The 25,404-nt window shown below is 43.7% G+C and overlaps 1 protein-coding gene across 2 annotated transcripts; it reads right to left on the bottom strand.

Moving 5' to 3' along the window:
- Window positions 1-5,549: 5,549 nt before the first annotated feature.
- Window positions 5,550-25,132, bottom strand: LOC129817569 (dolichyl-diphosphooligosaccharide--protein glycosyltransferase subunit STT3A-like). Of its 2 annotated transcripts, XM_055872967.1 has the most exons (17): window positions 25,034-25,132; window positions 23,849-23,968; window positions 23,650-23,710; window positions 23,406-23,527; window positions 21,410-21,555; window positions 21,167-21,257; window positions 20,967-21,073; window positions 12,509-12,673; window positions 12,049-12,229; window positions 11,478-11,633; window positions 11,220-11,311; window positions 8,011-8,166; window positions 7,316-7,621; window positions 7,087-7,189; window positions 6,666-6,854; window positions 6,301-6,416; window positions 5,550-5,854 (listed from the first exon to the last, which is right to left on the bottom strand). In XM_055872967.1, exons 2-17 carry the CDS (start codon window positions 23,934-23,936, stop codon window positions 5,816-5,818), a joined length of 2,118 nt encoding a protein of 705 aa, XP_055728942.1. In that variant the 5' UTR covers window positions 23,937-23,968; window positions 25,034-25,132; the 3' UTR covers window positions 5,550-5,815. The 2 variants fall into 2 exon arrangements, with proteins under 2 accessions (XP_055728942.1, XP_055728933.1); XM_055872958.1 differs by lacking the exon at window positions 5,550-5,854 and having other exon boundaries at window positions 5,861-6,416.
- Window positions 25,133-25,404: the final 272 nt, after the last annotated feature.

The following is a 25,404-nucleotide window of genomic DNA, read 5'->3' as shown; positions in this document are numbered from 1 at the left end:
ATTACTTCCAGGTAAGCACATGACAACAGACGCTAATCTACCCAGTTTAGTGTGTGGGATGTCGTTCTCTTTGAAGTGGGTAACCACCGTGCTCCATCTCTGACTAAGCGGTGTCTCCGATGTTTTCCATTCTTCAAGCGATCCCCCCGTTAAGGAACTCTTGCAGTTTTGATAAATCTCTATTTGGACATTGCACCATTTCCCTCTAGCTCTCTCAGAAGTCATCTGACCAAAACTGGTTGTCATCACGTCTTGCAGTCAATTTTGCCTCAATGTTTCTCAGAATTGCAGCTGACTCCACAGCACAGTGGCCCAGCCCTTCAAGCATCTTGATCTTGTCACTGAATACGGTCAAGTTTCCATGGACAAAGTCCAGCCAAAGTTCAGTCAGTGGATCTTCGAACATTGTTTGCAGGACAACAGGGCATTTGTCTTCAGAAAGAAAAAAGGATTTCAATGGCACATACCTTTTCAGCACTCTTTCTAGAGCAGGGAGCATGGACAGCCAGCGAACATTGCTGTGTCCTAAAATGTTATGGTACTCCTGGCCAACAAACTCACAAAAGCTCTTCAGTCTTTCTACTCTGACGGTGAAAATATCTTTGTGAGCAGGTACTCAACATCAAGGGGAATCATATCCAAAGCTGTTCTGGCCGTGTTATGATGTGGGCAGGACAACCTAAGCCAATCACCTCCCTCTGCAGAGCATTTTTAACTTTGGTATGGACATTGACCCTCCCCAGCCTATTCAGTCCTCCAAAGTTGGTATTTGTGTTGTCGGCAGAGAATGCCACGACTTTGTTTTGCAGGTTACATTTTTGGATGACCACCAGGAACTCAGCTGCAATCTCCTCTGCTGTTTCTGCTTTCAAATCAACAAAATCAAGCAGTTTTGTTTCCACAGATGTGTTGCCACCATATATCTTACAATATCTGACTGCTATTGGCAGCAGCTTTACATGTCCATGATTGGACGCATCAATGGCCAGGGACACAAATTCAACCTGGTCTAGGTCCTGTGTTACCAAAGTAGTTGCCCATGGTGCTAACACGTTACTTACTGTGGCGTCACATTTTGTCCTAGCACATGTAAACTTCGGCTCATAAAGCTTTCCCTCCTGCACAGCTAAATCATATTCTTCTTGGGAAGGCTCTACCTTCTTGAAGAATGTGGTGACAGAGGGCATACCAACACGGGCAATCAGAGAGGCTTTATGTTTTTTTGTCTGTTGATGTTCTACCACTGCCGTTCTTCCCCCACTGCCAATTGAAAAAGAGGAATTACAAAGGGTGCAGTTAACCATTCTATCGCCTGGAAATTGGAAATTCTCTCATCATGTCATTAAAATGGCATTTCCGTTTCTTGGAAATAGCCATTGTGTCTGCTTCTTTGTCTGCTCTTCTTCACTCTCCTTGTGTCACTCTTCTTACTCTCAACTTTTTCTTCTCCTCCAATCATCTTCCTGATCTTTCTTCCTTTCTACCTCACTCTTCCACACTCTCCTCGCTTCACTCTTTTTACTCCCTTAATTTTTCCTTCTTCTTCTCCAATCTTTAACAATAAATAGTACACTATTAGATAAAACACTTTGGTTAATAGATTCCCATTGCTTGCCTCATTTTTGTATTTTATCTCAAAAACATTGTTTGGAATAATAAATTGGCAGGCTCTGTAATCAATCAATCAATCATCACCTTTCCTCCTATCTCTTTCACTCTTCTTACTATCCAGTCTTCCTCCTCTCCACTCTAACAGAAAACATTATGCTAATGTTATCCATGAAAATTTCAAAATATATTTTCACACTATTTATAATGCCAAACCATTAACATTGTAATTTACAAATAAATATTCTCATAATTGTGCATTAATTTAATATAATCATATTTTCAAAATAGCCTGTCCACTGCATGTTTACATGTGAACGTTTTTTTAACCTAGTTACCATGACAGTAGCTGGCTAACCTAGCTAGATAACTTAGTCGACTAAGCTAATGTTAGCTAGCATAACCTATTTAAAACCTCATAAAGCAGAGCATCTATCTATATAATAAGTTGTGACATAACATCATTAGCCAGTATCTCAAACGAGTGTAACTTACCTGGCTTGAAAAGACGTTTGTGGTGATGTTATGGATTCACTTGACACTTGCTAGCTTCTGGCCCAGTTTTCCACAGCAGTTTTCTCTAAAACTAGCGCGAGCAAGTAGAAGAAGAGGGAATTAAGCTGATATAGCTAGCAGCCCCCTCTGCTGGACAAAACAAGCACAACGCGATTGAGACGTCAACCGGTAGACTCTGCTGCCCGGGCTTTCTTGCCACGTAAAATATAATTTCACTTTGCAGTCTGTTTTTAACGCACAGTTAAAAACGGGGACATTTCCAGGGACAGGCCACTAAAAACGGGGACGCCTGGTCACCCTAGAACAGGCTAGCGCACATGCGTCAAACAAGGTCCGCGGGCTGAATAGGGCAAACAAGCGAGTATAAATGAGTCGGTGAATTAAACTTCAATTGCACTGCTTTCGTGTGTCCCGTTTACAGACATGCCACAGTATGGCTAGGCTACTAAAATGTTGCAGGTTGGCTTCGGTTTTTCAAATTTGACAATGAATAACCAAAAAACTAAACCTGCACCAAAACACCATGCAAAGGAGAAACATGTAGGCATATTACAGCAACATTTGAGCAGTAGCCTAAGCTGGCTACTCAAATACAATACATTTTGAGTGCACCATACAGCAATGCTGCATTCAACCGCACCGGTGATTCATGCAGTGTACATAACAAAAAAAACATGTTATTTAGAGTTGTTAAATACTTTTTGATTAGGGTCTGAAAGCATAACAGCAAAGGCTGGACAAAAAAAAATCTCTTATTTTGTTTTAATATGTTAAAATGCTATATAGAGCATCCTACGCACATAAGTGGACATTATAAAAGGGACATCTTTTTCTAATTAAATCAATGCCCATTTTTGGGGGGAAAGCAAATATGCTATGTCTGGCCCTATAATTCCTTGTGTTTTTTTTATATGGTCCGTGCACTGATTGAGTTTGACACCCCTAGGCTAGCTTATCTATTTATGTAGCTAGTTATGTATTTAGCCAGCTAAAAATAAGTAGCCTAACATTATGTTAGGGTTTATGTTTATGCACTATAGCCTGCTACCATATTGTATGAAGATGAATATCGTTTTGTTACACACACACAAACAATACAGATGTGTGTGTAGGTGTGTAAAGACTGACCAACATAGAGTGACAGGCTATACAGGCTGTGGTCAATCTGGAGAGGGGAGGGGTGCATATCTCTAGGCCAACCAGGGAGGCTAGAGCACTGATCAATACCAAATAAGGGACTGTTTGAGTGTAGAATCAGGCACTTGGACAAGTCCAAGTGCCAGCAAAGGCAGAGCAAAGTTTAAACCGCACTCAGCCTCTACTATGATATGCCAACGGACGAGTTGGAACTAAAGCTGTCATAGTATAAGAACTGCTATTTGAGTACATTCCACAGTTCTCTGTTCAACCCTGCGTGGTGATACAGCGAACCCGTATATACGGAAATTGCATTTGCCATTCATTGCTTGCGGTAATTAAACATAATTAAAGAACGTTAGCAGACCTTGCTTTTTATTTATCCTGATACCGGATTCGAATAACGCAACGCTCACAATTAGCAAGCTGCTAGAAGGATGTCATGTCATTGGAGTGACCAACTTTTCCCCCTCATATCGTTTTTCGGTGGCTACAGCTAGAGATCCAGGTGTCATTTTGTTAGCTAGCAAGAAATGTGAATTGCTTTTCTAGCTATGCTGAACTTGAATGACTGTTATCCATAGTTAGCATATCTCTTAGTTGTCAATCAACTGTATTTGGCATCGGACGTGTAAGCAAGTTTCCATTCAGTTGTCAAAACATGGGTTGAAACAAGCATGCATTGGGAAGCAAACTGCAGAAGGACAAGCAGGCTACCATTTCCCATTGTTAATCAGTGCAATTTTTGACAGCCAACTAGATTAAAAGTTTATCTAATGTTCCCTCATTACATTTTAGCTCATCTGGCTCTGGCTAGCATTAGTTGATCTTGTTGTTGACGTGATTCAGCAACTGAGGGAGCGATAGTTCTATTGATTAAACAGCCATGAAAAGGTAGGCTGTGAAGTTCCCAAATGTAAGAGGACTCCTGTGGAATTTACAGAAATCCATTCAGGTGTATTTTGTGTTTTTTGGCGAACGTGTTCTAATGATGCTACTGCCTGATAACAAGGAGTCTAGTTCAAAATGAATGATGGCAGACCAGTTTGGTAAATGGCTTATTTGCATATATGCTTACTGTGGTTCTGATTGGCGCACCGGTCTGCATAGACTCCAATTTCGGACAAGACAGATGTTTATTAGGTTTTATTTACTGCAGTTTCTATTAATTGTCCAAACGCATGGCCGCTTTCCCACTATATTGCTATAGAATTTCGACATGTCTTACTATACGCAATTCCAATATTCTATGGATTTATTTAAACGACCATATCTAAGTGCTCACTTGTCAGGGGTACATATGAAAAGATTTTAATAAGAGTTCATGTTGCTACAATGCAGTCAGTTCTAGTTGAAGCGTTTTTCACAATGCAGGCCTTATTGCTCAAATCCGTTTTGGAATACTGACTGTCCAAACAGAGTTACAAGTGACCAAATCAGATGTCTTTGTGTGTTCAGACAGCAGTCATTTGCTGACTTGGCTACGCTAGTTGTCCAAGGAACGACGTATGTGTGTGCAATGGCATACAGTATGTTGATTGGTTGTAGTGCTTCGTGCTTACCATCACTCAGAAGTTATGTAGCAAGCTAAGGAGACAATGCCTGCCATGGACATTTCCCAGTTGCTTTGAATGTTAAAATCATAGTGTAAGAACATTTAAAGCATAAAAAGATAAGATTAACCAACTTTCAAAAATAGTCATTTTTTGGATAGCTAGCTAGTTGACTGCTGTGGCTATCTGTTAAGCTTTAACACATTTACTAATTTGTTTGTAAACACTTAACAAGCTAGTTAGCTACCACATGTCCTTGTCAAACTTTCAGAGTAGCGAGCAAGCAACAAGATGTGCCAAATAACAGTCTATACTAATTAACCATCTGTGGCTTGAAATATCAGATGTCATGTGCTATTTTGGCTGATCAGACTACAGGAAAAAGAACAGATTAGAATTGGATATGCATTTCTTTAAAAAGTGTCACTTAAACTGTCAATGTGAACAAGGCTTTTGAACCTTGAGTAACTGCAGCTATATACAGTGTAGGTGACCCATTTAGAAAAACCTTTGTGTTCCTTTCCTGTGAAATGTGACCACTGCATATATAGTACTTTTCCCCCACAGTTCAAATCATACCGTCGTCTTGGTATTCAGTAAGCAAAATCATTAAAACTACGTGTTGAAAAGGTTGCCAAATCTTGACTCCTATAAAGCTCTTGGGAAAAACGAATCTGCCAAAGATTGCATTGTACTGTGCAAAGCAAAAAAAAAAAAATGACAGACAACATAACATTGTGTCACATTTATGCCTCTTTAATTGAGCAAATTGTAAAAATTCAAAGCTCGTTCTTTTGGCCACTGATTGCAGAAATCACTCCTTGATATTTGATTGGACATTATGAAACACCACCTCCTATTCCCAGACGAGAGACCCCACATTGGTAAGTACAAAAAAAATAAAAAATCTACAAACAAAATGAAAAAGTTAGACCACAGGGGAAGGCTTTTCAGTGCTGTGTGCTAAAAGAGGTGCATGAACGATGACGGGTTGGAGGGCTTTACGTCCGCGAGAGCCCTCGGTTATCCAGATCTTTCACCTCAAGGGGGTAAACACAGGACAGTGTTAATAATGTGTTGTTTAAAATAAGTGTCTACATCAGGGGGTATTCAACTCTTACCCTAAGAGGTCCGTAGCCTGCTGGTTTTCTGTTCTATCTCATAATTAATTACACCCACCTGGTGTTCCAGGTCTAAATCAGTCCCTGATTAGGGGAGGAACAATTAAAAAAATGCAGTGTGACTGGCTTCGAGGTCCAGAGTGGAGTTTGAGGGGTTTACATGTAATGGCAGGTAGCCTAGTAGTTAGAGTGTTGGGCCAGTAACAGAAACGTCGTTGGCTCGAATACCTGAGCCGATAAGGTGAAAACACATTCGACTAAAGACATTTCATATAAATAACCCCCTGAAATGGCCTGATACTCTATGGACGGGACTGAATAAATATAGAGGAGAGTAAGACAGTAGTCACAGAAAGAAAGTTTACCTTGTATATCCTGACCAGCCAGTGCTCTGTAGTGTAGGCCTCCTCCAGCACATCCAGCTCAAAGTCCTTGTTGCCGATCTCAGCGTTTCGTACTCGGTCATAGCCAGGGGGGCGCTCTGGAACAAGGGTTAGAAAATCAGGACTAGGGCCAAGATGAAGAGGAATATAATATTTTCACACACAGTCCTCTGTGGAGACATGTTATGAGGTATAATACCACTCTGATACTTCAGGAAATCATTGAAAAATCAGGAGAAACAGGATATTAGTTTGAAGGGATAGAGGATGATGTCAGACAGGCATACCTGATACTAGCTTTCAGAGCAGACCTGCCATATGGATTATAATCATGCAGGGTTACTCACTGGCCTCTGTGTAGACCTGCCCGAAGCGGTAGTAGCACATCTTGTACATGAGGCAGTTGAGCAGGACGGGGGAGCCCTCGCGGTCCACACGGAACTCTCCAGTGGGGGTGTAGTAGTCGTGCTCCTTGATGTGCTTCCCTGTGTCTGTGCTACCACCTATACGCACCATCCACAGGAACTTGTTAATGTCTGCACAGAGGACAGAGGAAGTGTTAGCAGACCTAAAGCATGAGTGACATTCAAGTTTATTTATGGACATGCAAAAAGTGCTCCATCTAATGTATGTATTAGGCATTGACAACTAATGATCATGAGTTAAATAATGTAATCTGAAATATGTTAAAATGCTGTAATAATTCAACAAAGTGATTATCCATAGGGTGATGGGCATTGATAGTTTCCACTGGCTTTGTAAACATACCGTCTGAGGAGTACCCCGTTAGTCCACCAAAGATCACCAGGACGTAGCTGACATCCAGCTCCCGCATGATCTCATAGGCCTTCTCCTCAGTGGACGCCATGGCCTACCGGTCAACAGAAACAGTTTAATTGAAGTTCAGCAGTCACAGGTACCAAGCAGCCATTAACAGATGATAGGATTTCCCCACTTATCAGTCCCATGTTAATCATCAATACAAAAAACACTTCACCTGGCCCACTCTGGAGATGTGTGTGTTGTTCCATGTGTTGTTGTCCACTAGAATTGTTCGATTGGCCATAGCCGTTATCTGATAGCCGTAATCCCACCATGACATCACTTTAGCATCTACTGGGGTGTTGTGGCGGAGCCAGTAGTAGGCCTCTCTGAAGTCGTCAAAGATGATGCGGCTGCCGTCTCCACCGCGGGCTGACAGGACAATAGAGGGGGAGGAGTAGGCCTCGCTGGTCACCCAGGTGGAGTGAAAAGTGTAGGTGATGAGGAAGAAGGTCATGACCAGAATCATCCCACTGGCCACCTGGAGGACAAAATGGTACAGGATATCAGTGGAACAAATACTAGAAAGACTTTCAGATCTATACAAGTGTCTAGGGTTTAACGGTTGTTACTGGACTGGGCCTAGAGATCCCTTATCAGCCCTTATCAAAAGTTGGAATGTCATCCACTGGCAATGGATACATTCTCAGCACTGCATTTCAGTAATATAAACAAACATTCACACACACACTGCTGCTACTCTGTTTATTATCAATGCATAGTACCTTTACCCCTACCTACATGTACATATTACCTCAGCTACCCCATACCCCTGCACATTGACTTGGTACCGGTAACCCTTGTAGATAGCATGGTTGTTATATTCGGCGCATGTGACAAATACAATTTGAAGTATCCTTCCTCTCTTACCTCGTTCTTCAAGGGGTAGGTGGCGTCCTGCTGCTTCTTGCTCTTCTTGTCTGGCCGGCTGATATCCAGGTTCTTTATGTAAGTTGTGAGGACCTGGGACACACCAATGCCTGACAGGATGCACATGACTGGGGCCAGGACCAGCATCAGACGCACCTGAGGAGAGAAGCAGCTGGATCAGTTAAACACACCTGCTCCGTAGTCTCTTTCTGGGAGCTCATCTGCTTGCACAACAGGCAATAGGGGAAGCCTAATCTCACATTGCAATTGATAGCTATAGGCTACATTGAGGTTTTTTGAGAGTTGAAAATAAAGGGAGGGCCAGAAAAGTAATGTTTGGGAAAATATTTGTTGAAGTGGTAAAATAGGATGATAGCATGTTGTGTGTGATTGTGAGGCGCTATACAAATTTGAGAGTCACAAGACGGGGACTTCAAATAGGCCTATGGCACATCAAGGGAACTGTAGCCTATTGTTCAGATGGGTTAATTGGAAACTGATATCTGGACACTGACTATAGGTCTATAACCTCTCACATAGCCTTAATATAACTCCTGCAGAAGTAAGCATTTCTTACAGTAAAATGATACACCAAATGTAGGCAAAATTTTGACCCTGGAACAGGAGTTGGGAAAGAGGATTTAGTTCAGCATCTTGAGATAATTCAAAAGCACAGTTAGCACCACTACAGATGGTATCCATCTTTATTAGTATCACAAAAGCACAAAATATATATCCAAGCTGAAATTAAAATCTTATCAAAAACATGTTAGGTAATTCTCACAGCTTTCTATTTCCTTACAACCGGTCAAACTGATGTCATTTGGAAACTTTTCACCAAAAATATTTTCATATTTTTTTTGTTATTGCATTTTATACTAAGCCCCTAAATGGCTTTGCTTCGTGAAAGAAGCAGAGCTGAAAGAGAACTTTACCCATGTCAACTAGATGGAGGCATTCATTCTACTGATTTATGACATTCTGGTGAGCAAGGGTTTATTCAGTCTTCTCGGCCAACATATCATGACAGAAGAGAAGCTGCATGTATCTAATTATAGACAAGCTGACTAGCAAATAGCCAAACCAAAATGTTGGAAATTTTAAATCCGGCAAAAATTGTTTAAAAAAGAATGCTTCACTAAAATAGAAGTCAGTTCTATTTGTGACGCTGAATGTGGTGCAAGTCCTGCCTCTCCCATCTCCTCATTGGTTTATAGAAGCAGATAACCACATGCCATCCCCTCATTGGTTATACCCACATGGGTGATTGAAAGATGAACTGAGTTCGGTCGGTCGTCGTGGTAACTATGAAAGTTAGATGCCAATATCCATATAAAGTCCAAAGAAGAAAAAGCCTGGGAGGAGGAGAGATGACTAGAAACGATTCGGTTGACCGTTTTGTGTGAATTACTTGTCAGAGTAGAGAACCTTAAGCATTTCAGTTAAAATGACAATTCAACATTTATATCCCAGGACAAATTAGCTAGCAACTGCAAGCTAGCTAGCTAAATTGCCATAAATGTTTAATACTTTTCGACCTGTCCCCAAATGAATATAATTGGTTCAGAGTTTGTTTTGATATTTCAACCTGCATGTCGTGATCGCGTTTGGTGTGGGGAGACAAAATCAATTTGCGGCCGGTTTGGGTACGGTGTAAGCATTTGTGATCTGTAAGTCCTTCAGATCAGAGGCAGTATGACCAGGGATGTTCTCTTGAGAAGTGCGTGAATTGGACAATTTTCCTGTCCTGCTAAGCATTGTAAATATAACTTTTTCATGTCAAGGAAAATGTATGGAATAAAAATTACATTATTTTCTTTAGGTATGTAGTGAAGTAAAAGTAGTCAAATATAATTAGTAAAGTACAAATAAAAAACGGACTTAAGTATTTTTACACCACTGGGTACCAGTCTTTTTTTAACCTAATCCACTCCCTGTACTCCATGTGATGTGCCAAAGAAATCACCACCTGCTGGAGAAGACAGATTTTGGGCCCAGTTCCCACTCTAGCGTCACCTCTTCCTCTGGTGTGACACAAATTTCAGTTAATAACTATAGCTCCCGCCTTGGGCCAATCGGTGTAATTTTGTAAATCCGGATCTCTATGGCAAGACAATTCATTCACCCAAGTTTCATCAAAATCAGGCCAGTGCTGTCTGAGATATCGCGTGTGCCTAACGAAAGGACTGAGATCGATCCACAGTCCCTTCCCTGATGTAATCGTGGGGAACTGAAAATATTTTGCTTACAGAGCAGATGAGGGCCAGCACACAGAAACCACTATGCAAAAGGTGTTATAAAGCAGCACAAGGGATGTTTAGTTGCAAAATGACAAACGATTCTAAACATGACATTTTGCATTGTAATGTTATTCTACTAGCAACTAAATTCGAATTATTTTTGCGTGGCAATGACATAAACATACAGTATATTCAGCATGACATTCATGTAATCGTATTATAATTCTCACAACCCAAAAGTAATGTGAAATGCACTCATTTGGCTATGACAGAAATATATTTAAATTAAACAACTTTGTTTGTCTGGGCTTGCTAGCAGTAGCCACTAGCCAGCCAGCAGCCCTGGGCGGAGCATTGCACCCTGGGAGTTGAAATGCACTCGGAATGGTAGTATGCTGTATAAAATCCATTGTGTGTAAACTTAAAATGAGTTTCAAAGTGCGTTGTTTTGGAACTAAACTATTCCATTAATACATACAATTATTTATTTGTAATGAATCATAGGTTAAATTAATGTAATTTGATCCAATATTAATGGCCATTGTAAAATTATTTTATATGCGCCGAGTCGCAGTTTTGCATAAGGACATTATAAGATATTCTTCTGTTATTTAATTTGGTTTTATTTTTGAAAGAAATAGAATCTGTTATTTCAGTAGTTCTAACCATTATCAACATATTGTTCAATGTTTAAAAAAATAAGGGACAGTCGGTTATTCAGTGACTTTAGCCAATACGCTTTTTTTTTCTTGGTGTGGTATCATTTCGACATCGAGTATAATTTTGGTTGAGTATTTTGCAACTAAACCTGGTATCAGTATTTAATTCTGGTATCATGGCAACCCTAGAGCTCTGACAGTTAGGTACCATGTGCAAGTACTACTCCCAACAGCAGAAATATTGGAATATTTTAAATGTATGGTATCAAATATTCCTCTCATTCTAGAGCTAATCTGCTAGATGACTTACCATGACAGCTGAGAAGTACATGCTGGTGACTCCATACATGATGATGAAGATCCTTGCATCAGACAGGTTATTGAAGCAGTAATACAGACCCACTGTCAGGAGGAAGCAACGCAGGTTCATTAAAGCAGCACAATGTTTTTCTTCACAAGTGATTTTTGTACCTTTGTCCCAAAGGTATTCTGATCGATCCATTCATCTAAAAATAATTTCACCAGCAAGATTCTGACATTCGAGACTGATTGAGAATAATCTATGTACCTGGGAACATGAAGACGAGCAGCTGCAGATCAAAGTAGTAGGAGGACCAGGTGGTGGGCTGGTGCTCAGACACAGAGGCGATGATGGGGATGTTGTTCTTGGCGTAAGATGGGTCTAGCAGTGAGTAGAAACGACCCGTCCAGGGGGAGATCTTCCCTGAGAAATGCAACAATCACAACACAGTCAAGTCAAATAAAAAGGCACTACCAAATCACTTACTGTAGTCCTGATACTTAATGGGTATACTGTTTTGCATTTTCTTAAATCTTAACCATGTCAGTATGTTCCTAAAAAAGGCATTTTAAATCTGGAGAATCTCACATTTATAGAGGAATTGTGTTGATAGAGAAATGTAATTACAGGTTCAACAACAACAAACAAGCTTTGAACGACCATACAGGCCTGTAAATAGAAGCCTACGGTACATTACTGAGTAGAGTAGAGGCATTGCCCAGGCCTGTCTGAGTGGCAGACCTGAATTCAAATACAGCAGTATTGGTTTTCATTCAAATATTTTAACTGGACTTGAATGAGCGTATTTTACTGAGTGGATCCTTGGCGAGCCTCTTACCGGTTAGCATGAGCACGGTGCCCACAGAGAGCAGTACGAAGCCCACCAGGGAGATGACGCTCTTGAAGAGGACCTCAAACTGCTGGGTGTTTAGCTTGCTGCGCAGGTAGTCCACAAAGGCATGAATCTGACATAGGCCAAACACCCCGAATGCTGCCATGTGCTCAGACGACTGCACTGGCTTCAATTGGTGATGAGGGAGACAAGGAGTTGATTGAACTGTGTGTGTGTGTTTTCCCAAAATCTCTCCACCAGCAAAAATGACTGATCATACAATATATAATGGCTTAATCATTGTAAATAATCATATTGGGCCATCATATTCATGGACCCATGTTGTCTTCACAAGATAACATGCAATGGACATGCAGTCTAACAACAGACTGCTCCAGTTGGAGCAACGTCTGGGCAGCTGCTGTGTCTATGCGAAGGAGGGGAGACAATACGTTGTTTTTTTTACCTGGAAGCCGACAAAAGAGATCTGCATGGAGAGGATGGTTCCCAGGCAGTAGACGGTGCAGTAGGCCACGTAGATACGGTGGGAGAAGCGGCCGGTGAGCATGAGGACCAGCACGTGGAGGGGGATGAGGTTGATCAGGAACACATAGCCACCCCAGGAGGACACCTAGAGACAAAGACATAAGGGGTGTGTTCAGTTGGTTTAACATTTTTCCTCATATTAAATCAAATTTGATTAGTCACTTGCGCCGAATACAACAAGTGATGTATTACAATGAAATGCTTACTTACGAGGCCCTAACCAACAATGCAGTTAAAATAAAACATACAGTTAAGAATAAGAAATAAAAGTAACAAGTACCGTAATTCAAGAGCAGCAGTAAAATAACAAATTTTTATTTTATCTTTATTTAACCAGGTAGGCTAGTTGAGAACAAGTTCTCATTTGCAACTGCGACCTGGCCAAGATAAAGCATTGCAGTGTGAACAGACAACACAGAGTTACATGGAGTAAACAATAAACAAGTCAATAACATAGTAGGGGGGGGGGGGGGGAGAGAAGAGAATCTATATACAATGTGTGCAAAAGGCATGAGGAGGTAGGCAATAAATAGGCCATAGGAGCGAATAATTACAATTTAGCAGATTAACACTGGAGTGATAAATCATCAGATGATCATGTGCAAGTAGAGATACTGGTGTGCAAAAGAGCAGAAAAGTAAATAAATAAAAACAGTATGGGGATGAGGTAGGTAAATTGGGTGGGCTATATACCGATGGACTATGTACAGCTGCAGCGATCGGTCAGCTGTTCAGATAGCAGATGTTTAAAGTTGTTGAGGGAGATAAAAGTCTCCAACTTCAGAGATTTTTGCAATTCGTTCCAGTCGCAGGCAGCAGAGAACTGGAAGGAAAGGCGGCCAAATGAGGTTTGGGCTTTAAGGATGATCAGTGAGATACACCTTCTGGAGCGCGTGCTACTGGTGGGTGTTGCCATCGTGACCAGTGAACTGAGGTAAGGCGGCGCTTTACCTAGCATAGCCTTGTAGATGACCTGGAGCCAGTGGGACTGACGACGAACATGTAGCGAGGGCCAGCCGACTAGAGCATACAGGTCGCAGTGGTGGGTGGTATAAGGTGCTTTAGTAACAAAACGGATGGCACTGTGATAAACTGCATCCAGTTTGCTGAGTAGAGTATTGGAAGCTATTTTGTAGATGACATCGCCGAAGTCGAGGATCGGTAGGATAGTCAGTTTTACTAGGGTAAGTTTGGCGGCGTGAGTGAAGGAGGCTTTGTTGCGAAATAGAAAGCCGACTCTAGATTTGATTTTGGATTGGAGATGTTTGATATGAGTCTGGAAGGAGAGTTTGCAGTCTAGCCAGACACCTAGGTACTTATAGACGTCCACATATTCTAGGTCGGAACCATCCAGGGTGGTGATGCTAGTCGGGCGTGCGGGTGCAGGCAGCGACCGGTTGAAAAGCATGCATTTGGTTTTACTAGCGTTTAAGAGCAGTTGGAGGCCACGGAAGGAGTGTTGTATGGTATTGAAGCTCGTTTGGAGGTTAGATAGCACAGTGTCCAAGGAAGGGCCAGAAGTATACAGAATGGTGTCGTCTGCGTAGAGGTGGATCAGGGAATCGCCCGCAGCAAGAGCAACATCATTCATATATACAGAGAAAAGAGTCGGCCCGAGAATTGAACCCTGTGGTACCCCCATAGAGATTGCCAGAGGACCGGACAACATGCCCTCCGATTTGACACACTGAACTCTGTCTGCAAAGTAGTTGGTGAACCAGGCAAGGCAGTCATTAGAAAAACCGAGGCTACTGAGTCTGCCGATAAGAATATGGTGATTGACAGAGTCGAAAGCCTTGGCCAGGTCGATGAAGACGGCTGCACAGTACTGTCTTTTATCGATGGCGGTTATGATATCGTTTAGTACCTTGAGCGTGGCTGAGGTACACCCGTGACCGGCTCGGAAACCGGATTGCACAGCGGAGAAGGTACGGTGGGATTCGAGATGGTCAGTGATCTGTTTGTTGACTTGGCTTTCGAAGACCTTAGATAGGCAGGGCAGGCTAGATATAGGTCTGTAACAGTTTGGGTCCAGGGTGTCTCCCCCTTTGAAGAGGGGGATGACCGCGGCAGCTTTCCAATCCTTGGGGATCTCAGATGATACGAAGGAGAGGTTGAACAGGCTGGTAATAGGGGGTGCGACAATGGCGGCGGACAGTTTCAGAAATAGAGGGTCCAGATTGTCAAGCCGAGCTGATTTGTATGGGTCCAGGTTTTGCAGCTCTTTCAGAACATCTGCTAATCTGGATTTGGGTAAAGGAGAAGCTGGGGAGGCTTGGGCGAGTAGCAGCGAGGGGGGGGGGGAGAGCTGTTGGCCAAGGTTGGAGTCGCCAGGAGGAAGGCATGGCCAGCCGTTGAGAAATGCTTGTTGAAGTCTTCGATTATCACAGATTTATCGGTGGTGACCGTGTTACCTAGCCTCAGTGCAGTGGGCAGCTGGGAGGAGGTGCTCTTGTTCTCCATGGACTTTACAGTGTCCCAGAACTTTTTGGAGTTAGAGCTACAGGATGCAAATTTCTGCTTGAAAAAGCTGGCCTATGCTTTCCTGACTGACTGTGTGTATTGGTTCCTGACTTCCCTGAACAGTTGCATATCGCGGGGACTATTCGATGCGATTGCAGTTCGTCACAGGATGTTTTTGTGCTGGTCGAGGGCAGTCAGGTCTGGAGTGAACCAAGGGCTATCTCTGTTCTTAGTTCTGCATTTTTTGAACGGAGCATGCTTGTCTAAGATAGCGAGGAAGTTACTTTTAAAGAATGACCAGGCATCCTCAACTGACGGGATGAGGTCAATATCCTTCCAGGATACCCGGGCCAGGTCGATTAGAAAGGCCTGCTCGCAGAAGAGTTTTAGGGAGCGTTTGACAGTGATGAGGGGTGGTCGTTTGACCGCGGACCCGTAGCGGATACAGGCAATAGGCAGTGATCGCTGAGATCCTGATTGAAGACAGCAGAGGTGTATTTGGAGAGCAAGTTGGTCAGGATAATGTCTATTAGGGTGCCTATGTTTACGGATTTAGGGTTGTACCTGGTGGGTTCCTTGATGATTTGTGTGAGATTGAGGGCATCTAGCTTAGATTGTAGGACTGCCGGGGTGTTAAGCATATCCCAGTTTAGGTCACCTAACAGAACAAACTCTGAAGCTAGATGGGGGGCGATCAATTCACAGATGGTGTCCAGGGCACAGCTGGGAGCTGAGGGGGTCGGTAACAGGCGGCAGCAGTGAGAGACTTATTTCTGGAGAGATTAATTTTTAAAATTAGAAGTTCGAACTGTTTGGGCATAGACCTGGAAAGTATGACAGAACTTTGCAGGCTAACTCCTCCCCCTTTGGCAGTTCTATCTTGACGGAAAGTGTTATAGTTGGGTATGGAAATCTCAGCATTTTTGGTGGCCTTCCTAAGCCAGGATTCAGACACGGCAAGGACATCAGGGTTGGCAGAGTGTGCTAAAGCAGTGAGTAAAACAAACTTCGGGAGGAGGCTTCTGATGTTGACATGCTTGAAACCAAGGCTTTTTCAATCACAAAAGTCAACAAATGAGGGTGCCTGGGGACATGCAGGGCCTGGGTTTACCTCCACATCACCCGAGGAACAGAGGAGTAGTAGGATGAGGGTGCGGCTAAAGGCTATCAAAACTGGTCGCCTAGAGCGTTGGGGACAAGGAATAAAAGGAGCAGATTTATGGGCGTGGTAGAATATATTCAGGGCATAATGTGCAGACAGGGGTATGGTGGGGTGCGGGTACAGCGGAGGTAAGCCCAGGCACTGGGTGATGATAAGAGAGGTTGTATCTCTGGACATGCTGGTTATAATGGGTGAGGTCACCGCATGTGTGGGAGGTGGGACAAAGGAGGTATCAGAGGTACTAGGAGTGGAACTACGGGCTCCATTGTAAACTGAAACAATGATAACTAACCCGAACAACAGTATACAAGGCATATTGATATTTGAGAGAGACATATAGTAAGGCATAAAGTAATCGCAGGTCTTGATTGGGAGAGCTAGCTAAAACAACAGGTGAGACAACAGCAGCTAGTCAGCTAACACAACAGCAGGTAAAATGGCGATGACTAGGCAGAGAGGGTCGGATTAACTACACACAGAGCCTGAGTTCGCGGCTGGGGCCGACAGATAAACACAAATAAACAGAATGGAGTACCGTGATTAATGGACAGTCCAGCAGGCATCAACTATGTAGCCAAGTGATCATAGTGTCCAGGGGGGAGCAGTAGATGGAACAGGGAAGCCGCCAGCACGCAGCGTTTAAAGTTAGTAGCCCGGGGGTGGTCTGCTCAGACGGAGGCCGGTTGAGGGCACAGCGGATGGAGTATTCGTCGGCAGACCAGACGTGGTGGTGCGGCGGGGCGCCGTGTCGACAGAGAATCCAAGCCAGATGGCGAAAGAGGTATTGTAGAATTTTGTTTGCTAACTGGTGCTAGCTTCGTGGCAGTGGCGTTAGCCACTATAGCCAATCGGTAGCAGTGGTGATCCGGTGCCAAGGTCCAGAGTTAACAGCAAGTATCCGAAGGAGTATTGGGCTCTAGTCGTGTATGAGTGGGGTTCGGGTAAACAGCTGAGTAGGCCGGGGGTGGGCCTCAGGGATAGCTTCGGTACTGGGTGCCACGGAGGGTGCAAGCTAGCTGTGAGCTAGTTAGCTGCAAGCTAGCTAGCTGCAAGCTAGCTGTGAGGATCAGAAGTAGTGGCTCAGGGATTAGGGCAGGAATCCGGCGTTGTTGTGGAGAGACAGTCCGATGCTGGTAGATTGGCGAGTAATATCCAGGCTAAGAACAGGGCTGGTGTCTGTGCAGAAGGTAAAAGCCGCTAGCAGTGGCTAAGAATAACTAAATAGCTTGTAGCTGATTAGCTACTGGAGGTTCTTGAATGTGTGTTCCAAAGTTAAAAATAATAGCGACTCCGTATCACATTGGGTGAGGCAGGTTACCGGAAGGTATAATCGAATTAAAAATTGAAAAGATAGATTTTTAAAAAAAAATATATACAAAAAATACGAAAAATATAAACGTACACGAGAGGACAAACAAAACACGCCTACACTGCTACGCCATCTTGGAACAGAAGCGAGACTAAATACGGGGGGGTACTGGTACAGAGCCAATGTGTGGGGGCACCGGTTAGTTGAGGTAATATGTACATGTAGGTAGAGTTATTAATAAAGTGACTACGCATAGATGATAACAACAGAGAGTAGCAGCGGTGTAAAAGAGGGGGGGGGGGGGGGGGGCAACGCAAATAGTCTAGGTAGCCATTTGATTAGGTGTTCAGGACTCTTATGGCTTGGGGGTAGAAGCTGTTTAGAAGCCTCGGACCTAGACTCGGCGCTTCGGTACCGCTTGCCGTAGCAGAAAGAACAGTCTATGACTACGGTGGCTGGAGTCTGACAATTTTTACAGCCTTCCGCTGACACCGCCTGGTATAGAAGTCCTGGATGGCAGGAAGCTTGGCCCCAGTGATGTACCGGGCCGTTCGCACTACCCTCTGTAGTGCCTTGCGGTCGGAGGCCGAGCAGTTGCCATACCAGGCAGTGATGCAACCAGTCAGGATGCTCTCGATGGTGCAGCTGTAGGATCTGAGGACCCATGCCAAATTTTTTGAGTCTCCTGAGGGGGAATAGGTTTTGTCGTGCCCTCTTCACGACTGTCTTGGTGTGCTTGGACCATGTTAGTTTGTTGGTGATGTGGGTGCCAAGGAACTTGAAGCTTTCAACCTGCTCCACTGCAGCCCCATCGATGAGAATAGGGGAGTGCTCGGTCCTCTTTTCCTGTAGTCCACAATCATCTCCTTGGTCTTGATCACATTGAAGGAGAGGTTGTTGTCCTCGCGCCACACGGTCAGGTCTCTGTCCTCCCTATAGACTGTATTGTCATTGATCAGGCCTACCACTGTTGTGTCATCGGCAAACTTAATGATGGTGTTGGAGTCGTGCCTGGCCGTGCAGTCATGAGTGAACAGGGAGTACAGGAGGGGACTGAGCACGCACCCCTGAGGGTCCCCTGTGTTGAGGATCAGCGTGGCGGATGTGTTATCTACCCTTACCACCTGGCGGCGCGTCTGGAAGTCCAGGATCCAGTTGCAGAGGGAGGTGTTAAGTCTCATAGTTTCATGTTTCCACAAACTTTAATGGAACTTTTTTACTTTTCGTCTGGAGCGCGTTTTATGCCTTTGGATTACTCAACTAAACGCATGAACAAAACGGAGGTATTTGGACATAAAGAGTGACTTTATTGAACAAAAACAAACATTTATTGTGTAACATGGAGTCCTGGGAGTGCCACCAGATGAAGATCAAATGTTAGTGATTCATTTAATCGCTATTTCTGACATTTGTGAGTCCTCTCCTTGGCTGGAAAATGTCTGTATGGTTTTCATTGGCTAGGCGCTGTCCTAACATAATCGCACGGTGTGCTTTCGCCGTAAAGCCTTTTTGAAATCAGACACTGTGGTTGGATTAACAAGAAGTTTCTTTCAAATGGTGTATAATACTTGTATGTTTGAAGAATTTTAATTATGAGATTTCTGTTTGAATTTGGCGCCATGCAATTTCGTTGGCTGTTGGCGAAAGCACACCATGCGATTATGTTAGGACAGCGCCTAGCCACAGAACACCATACAGACATTTTCCAGCCAAGGAGAGGACTCACAAACGTCAGAAATAGTGATCTTCATCTGGTGGCACTCGTCCCACAAATCCCAGAGGTTAAAAGGTCTTACATTGGCTGCGGAGAGCGTGATCACAGTCTTCCAGAACAGCTGGTGCTCTCATGCATGTTTCAGTGTTATTTGCCTCAAAGCGAGCATAGAAGTAGTTTAGCTCATCTGGTAGGCTCGTGTCACTGGGCAGCTCTCGGCTGTGCTTCCCTTTGTAGTCTAATGGTTTGCAAGCCCTGACACATCTGACGAGTGTCAGAGCTGGTGTAGTACGAGTCAATCTTAGTCCTGTATTGACGCTTTGTCGGGGGGAAGAGTGGGATTTCTTATAAGCTTCCGGGTTAGAGTCCCGCTCCTTGAAAGCGGCAGCTCTAGCCTTTAGCTCAGTGCGGATGTTGCTTGTAATCAATGGCTTCTGGTATGTATGTACAGTCACTGTGGGGACGACGTCATCGATGCACTTATTGATGACACCAATGACTGATGTGGTGTACTCCTCAATGCCATCAGAAGAACCCCGGAACATATTTCAGTCTGTGCTAGTAAAACAGTCCTGCAGCTTAGCATCTGCTTCATCTGACCACTTTTTTTATTTATCTAGTCACTGGTGCTTCCTGCTTTAGTTTTTGCTTGTAAGCAGGAATCAGGATAGAATTATGGCCAGGTTTGCCAAATGGAGGGCGAGGGAGAGCTTTGTATGCATCTCTGTGGGTGGAGTAAAGGTGGTCCAGAGTTCCCCCCCCCTCTCTGGTTACACATTTAACATGCTGATAGAAATTTGGTAAAACAGATTTAAGTTTCCCTGCATTAAAGTCCGCGGCTACTAGGAGTGCCACCTCTGAGTGAGCGTTTTCCTGTTTGCTTATGGTGGAATACAGTTCATTCAATGCTGTCTTAGTGCCAGCCTCTGACTGGGGTGGTATGTAAACAGCTACGAAAAATACAGAAACTCTCTAGGTAGGTAGTGTGGTCTACAGTTTATCATGAGATACTCTACCTCAGGCGAGCAATAACTCGAGACTTCCTTAGATATCGTGCACCAGCTGTTATTTACAAAAATAGATAGTCCACCGCCCCTTTTCTTAACAGACGCTGCTGTTCTATCCTGCCAGTGCAGCTTATAACCAGCCAGCTGTATGTTGAAAGTGTCAACATTCAGCCACGACTCCGTGAAGCATTAGATATTACAGTTTTGAATGTCCTGTTGGTAGTTTAATCTTCCACGTATGTCATCTATTTTAATGTCCAAAGATTGCATGTTTGCTAGCAGAATGGAAGGAAGTGGGGGTTAATTCAATCGCCTACGAATTCTCAGAAGGCAGCCTGACCTCCGGTCCATTTTTCTCCACCTCTTCATGCAAATCACGGGGATCTGGGCCTGTTCCCGAGAAAGCAGTATATCATTATGTACAAAATAAGTTAAAAAATAAGTTACAAACAACGCAAATAAACGAACAAAAAACCCACAATCGGTTTGGGGCACGCAAAACGTCTGCTATCTTCTCCGGCGCCATCCTATTATAACGATGCACACCGCTTTATATTTTTTCTTCATCTTGAACGCAGTGAAAGAAAGCCTCTTTCAGATGAGCACCATGAGAGGAGTGTCACAATCTTTAGCACAGACTAAGTTACTGTACCTTTCAGTTTGTAAGTTCTCTCGATTGTTAAAGTTCCTCATCATTTCTTTATTTAGAGGCGTTTGTCTCACCATGTAGAAGTAGGCCAGGGCACACATGGCGGACCAGTATATGGAGCCTGTATTGACTGCCTTGATCCACATGTAGTACGTCAGCAGCATGCAAAAGATGGCAATACCTGGACAGAAAAACAATAAATTATATTAAAGACCACAACATGGGCCAAGTCCTTTAAACTGGCATGTTCATGGGGATGAGGCAATTTCTGTACCTTCATTGTCATAGGAGCCTGCGACAGAACGGGAAATGTAGCCAGGTACCACTGCTATCATGGCAGCAGCCAAGAGCCCAGCACCTGCATCCTACAAGAAATAGACTGTAGATATGAAAGCCATGGAAACAAGTACATTTCAGAGCTCTTGAGCATTTTCAGGTTGTAGACTACCTCCCCGCTTCCCTCCATTTCTTTATGTTTTCTACCCCCTGAACAGGACCCAGGTGTGCTGCAACCTACCTTAAGCTCCTTGGTGAAGTGGTAGGTGACGATTGCAGTGAAGGAGGAGAATAGGGGAGCCAGAAAGACACAAACGTTACGGATGTCGATGGTGATGTGGAAGAAGTTCAGGACGTGGTACAGAGCAGCAGAGGTGATCATCAGGCCTGGGGGAACAGGGCAGAACAGAAAGAGTTAACGAAGGGCAAGTATTTTAGCTACTAGCCGTGTCAGCTTGCTGTTGCCAAAAAATGTGTGGTTTAGGCCAAAACAAAAATCACAGAAAGGATATACACTGCTCAAAAAAATAAAGGGAACACTTAAACACAATGTAACTCCAAGTCAATTACACTTCTGTGAAATCAAACTGTCCACTTAGGAAGCAACACTGATTGACAATAAATTTCACATGCTGTTGTGCAAATGGAATAGACAACAGGTGGAAATTATAGGCATTTAGCAAGACACCCCCCAAAACAGGAGTGATTCTGCAGGTGGTGACCACAGACCACTTCTCAGTTCCTATGCTTCCTGGCTGATGTTTTGGTCACTTTTGAATGCTGGCGGTGCTCTCACTCTAGTGGTAGCATGAGACGGAGTCTACAACCCACAAAAGTGGCTCAGGTAGTGCAGTTCATCCACGATGGCACATCAATGCGAACTGTGTCAAAAAGGTTTGCTGTGTCTGTCAGCGTAGTGTCCAGAGCATGAAGGCGCTACCAGGAGACAGGCCAGTACATCAGGAGACGTGGAGGAGGCCGTAGGAAGGCAACAACCCAGCAGCAGGACCGCTACCTCCGCCTTTGTGCAAGGAGGTGCACTGCCAGCGCCCTGCAAAATGACCTCCAGCAGGCCACAAATGTGCATGTGTCTGCTCAAACGGTCAGAAACAGACTCCATGAGGGTGGTATGAGGGCCCGACGTCCACAGGTGGGGGTTGTGCTTACTGCCCAACACCGTGCAGGACGTTTGGTATTTGCCAGAGAACACCAAGATTGGCAAATTCGCCACTGGCGCCCTGTGCTCTTCACAGATGAAAGCAGGTTCACATTGAGCACATGAGCACATGTGACAGACGTGACAGAGTCTGGAGACGCCGTGGAGAACGTTCTGCTGCCTGCAACATCCTCCAGCATGACCGGTTTGGCGATGGGTCAGTCATGGTGTGGGATGGCATTTCTTTGTGGGGCCGCACAGCCCTCCATGTGCTCGCCAGAGGTAGCCTGACTGCCATTAGGTACCGAGATGAGATCCTCAGACCCCTTGTGAGACCATGTGCTGACACATGCACATTTGTGGCCTGCTGGAGGTCATTTTGCAGGGCTCTGGCAGTGCACCTCCTTGCACTAAGGCGGAGGTACCGGTCCCGCTGCTGGGTTGTTGCCCTCCTACGGCCTCCTCCACGTCTCCTGATGTACTGGCCTGTCTCCTGGTAGCGCCTGCATGCTCTTGACACTACGCTGACAGACACAGCAAACCTTTTTGACACAGTTCGCATTGATGTGCCATCCTGGATGAACTGCACTACCTGAGCCACTTGTGTGGGTTGTAGACTCCGTCTCATGCTACCACTAGAGTGAGAGCACCGCCAGCATTCAAAAGTGACCAAAACATCAGCCAGGAAGCATAGGAACTGAGAAGTGGTCTGTGGTCACCACCTGCAGAATCACTCCTGTTTTGGGGGGTGTCTTGCTAAATGCCTATAATTTCCACCTGTTGTCTATTCCATTTGCACAACAGCATGTGAAATTTATTGTCAATCAGTGTTGCTTCCTAAGTGGACAGTTTGATTTCACAGAAGTGTGATCGACTTGGAGTTACATTGTGTTGTTTAAGTGTTCCCTTTATTTTTTTGAGCAGTGTATATAAGATGGGAAAAAATGGTGACAGAAGGACTTTATTACCCAAAGCCACCTTAACGGGACTTTTTTTAGCTGAACATTTTAATGTCTAGATAATCACCCTATAATGTAAAGTACTGTACAGTATTGTGTTGAACAGGTCATCCCATTCCTACCTGGGTAAATAGTGCCACCGATGATTCTCCCCAGAGGGTACCATGCCCGGTCATCAAACCAGTTATGAAAGTTGTAGAACCCCTCTTCTACCAAGAAGCGGGTTGTTCTGTAGTTAAAGTATCTAAGGATGAAGGAGAAAAGCATTCAAGGTCATGCTCCATTTCTGGTTTTAAACAACATTGAGAAAAACATTTATAAACTACCATGAATCTGAGTATTAAGGAACCAAGGCAGTGGACTTACGGATCAAACTCATGGATGACACTCTCGAACCTTAACACAGAGAAAAGCCTGGTGGAAAAGGCTAACAAGAAGGGGGAGAAAGAACAAGTCTAAACCATCTCTACATGTTGCATCATCAGTCCGCGACAATGGCCCTAATAATAGTATGGAATATAAGTGTAGAGTAACAGAAAGGGATGTAAAGTGTATGTGTTCTTACAGAGGATTGCAGCCATAGACAGGATGAGCAGCTTCAGCAACGTGTCCTGTTTTTCATAGGACAGCCGCAGGAAGCCTAACTTCGTCATCTTCACACGGGGAGTGATAACTTGGCTTATCCCTATTGGAAAGACAATCTACATTAGCAGTGAAGGTGCGAGGCAGCAAGCTCCATTCCAAACTTCCACACTTGCATTGCTTGTGCAATAATCAGAGCAACACAAAAAGTACACTCCCAACCAGTCAGTTTTTACTAGCTTGGTCAGTAGATTGGCCATGAGGCAAATCTATTCCATAAATTATTTATTTAGTAATTCAGGGTTTAAAAACATGGAGCGTCAGTCTACAAACTAAACCCCAATTCTATTGGAAAACTCACTTGAGCAATGTTAAACACAAAACCGAGATCTATTAACAACTTGTGTTACACCAACATTATTTGCCTGATGAAGTCACTGACTGGGTTTAAAAGACGTGCTTCAGTCTGTTCCAACTAGGTATGTAAGCATTAGTCCAAGCATTGCAACTAAAATTAACGTTTATATTGGACAATTCAGGTAGGTTCCTCCCCGTTTGAGACGTTTTGCAACAGAATCGGTGTAATGAATCGCCCCTGATAAGGACATGCGCACTTCTAGTTTGATGTGGCGAAGAATCAAACCAGGAAATGGATGCAACTCCGTCTAGACTGCAAACATTCCTTGTTATTCATACAGTTCTTTCCAACACATCATTGGTTCTTTCTCTGCCTTGACCAACCAAATTATTAAGACATTCGTGTTGTATGTACAAATGACCAAGAAATAGCAACATAAGTGACAAATCTGGCAGCCAGCCTTTGTTAAATAGGTAAAGTTAACTAGCTAGTTAATGTAGCTTAATGTGTTAGAAAATAGTCTGCATGTATGTATTGACCTAGCTAAACGCAATAGGCAGTTATCTGATGGGTTTTCCGTTCCTGTAAATAGACAGTGCAGATTCCATTAAACTCAAGGAGGACTGAGCCTTCTTTTTACATGCTAACTTGCTAGCTAACTTTAGCTGTATGAATGAACAGAAGATCTGCTTTCATTTATTCTCAAAGTTACACCTCGTGATTAATTTCAGAATAGTCATACAAACAGAGTCATAGAGCAGTTAAATTATATTTCTCGTTGAGGTTGCAGCTATTTTGAGCGGCACTTACCACTCCGTTGCTGTTACACATCTACTCACAACCTTGTGTTCCCGCCCAACCACACTATGCAACATGTTTATTGGCCTTGCATCTGCCCTCAGTAAACTCTCATTTCTGATTCGTTCATCAGCTATCATTCAAACATGCCGCGCAGTCGCTGTTCGTTCCAGTGACGTGTCCTTACTGCTGAGAATAAAATAAGAACACATGTCATGTGTAGTGATTTTTATTTCTTGTTTCTGTTTATTTTATGTTTCTTTAGAGAAAATATATGTGTAGTGATGTCCTGTTTTTTTTGTTATTGTAATACATATTTTTATTAAAACATTTAAAAAAAGAGCTTGATAAAAATAAAGTTTGGAAGTATGAACAGCGAAGCT

Source organism: Salvelinus fontinalis, chromosome 2, assembly GCF_029448725.1.
Source record: "Salvelinus fontinalis isolate EN_2023a chromosome 2, ASM2944872v1, whole genome shotgun sequence".
Lineage (NCBI taxonomy): Eukaryota > Metazoa > Chordata > Actinopteri > Salmoniformes > Salmonidae > Salvelinus > Salvelinus fontinalis.
Note: the sequence above shows the minus strand (reverse complement) of the source record. Positions and strands in the feature narration are given on the sequence as shown.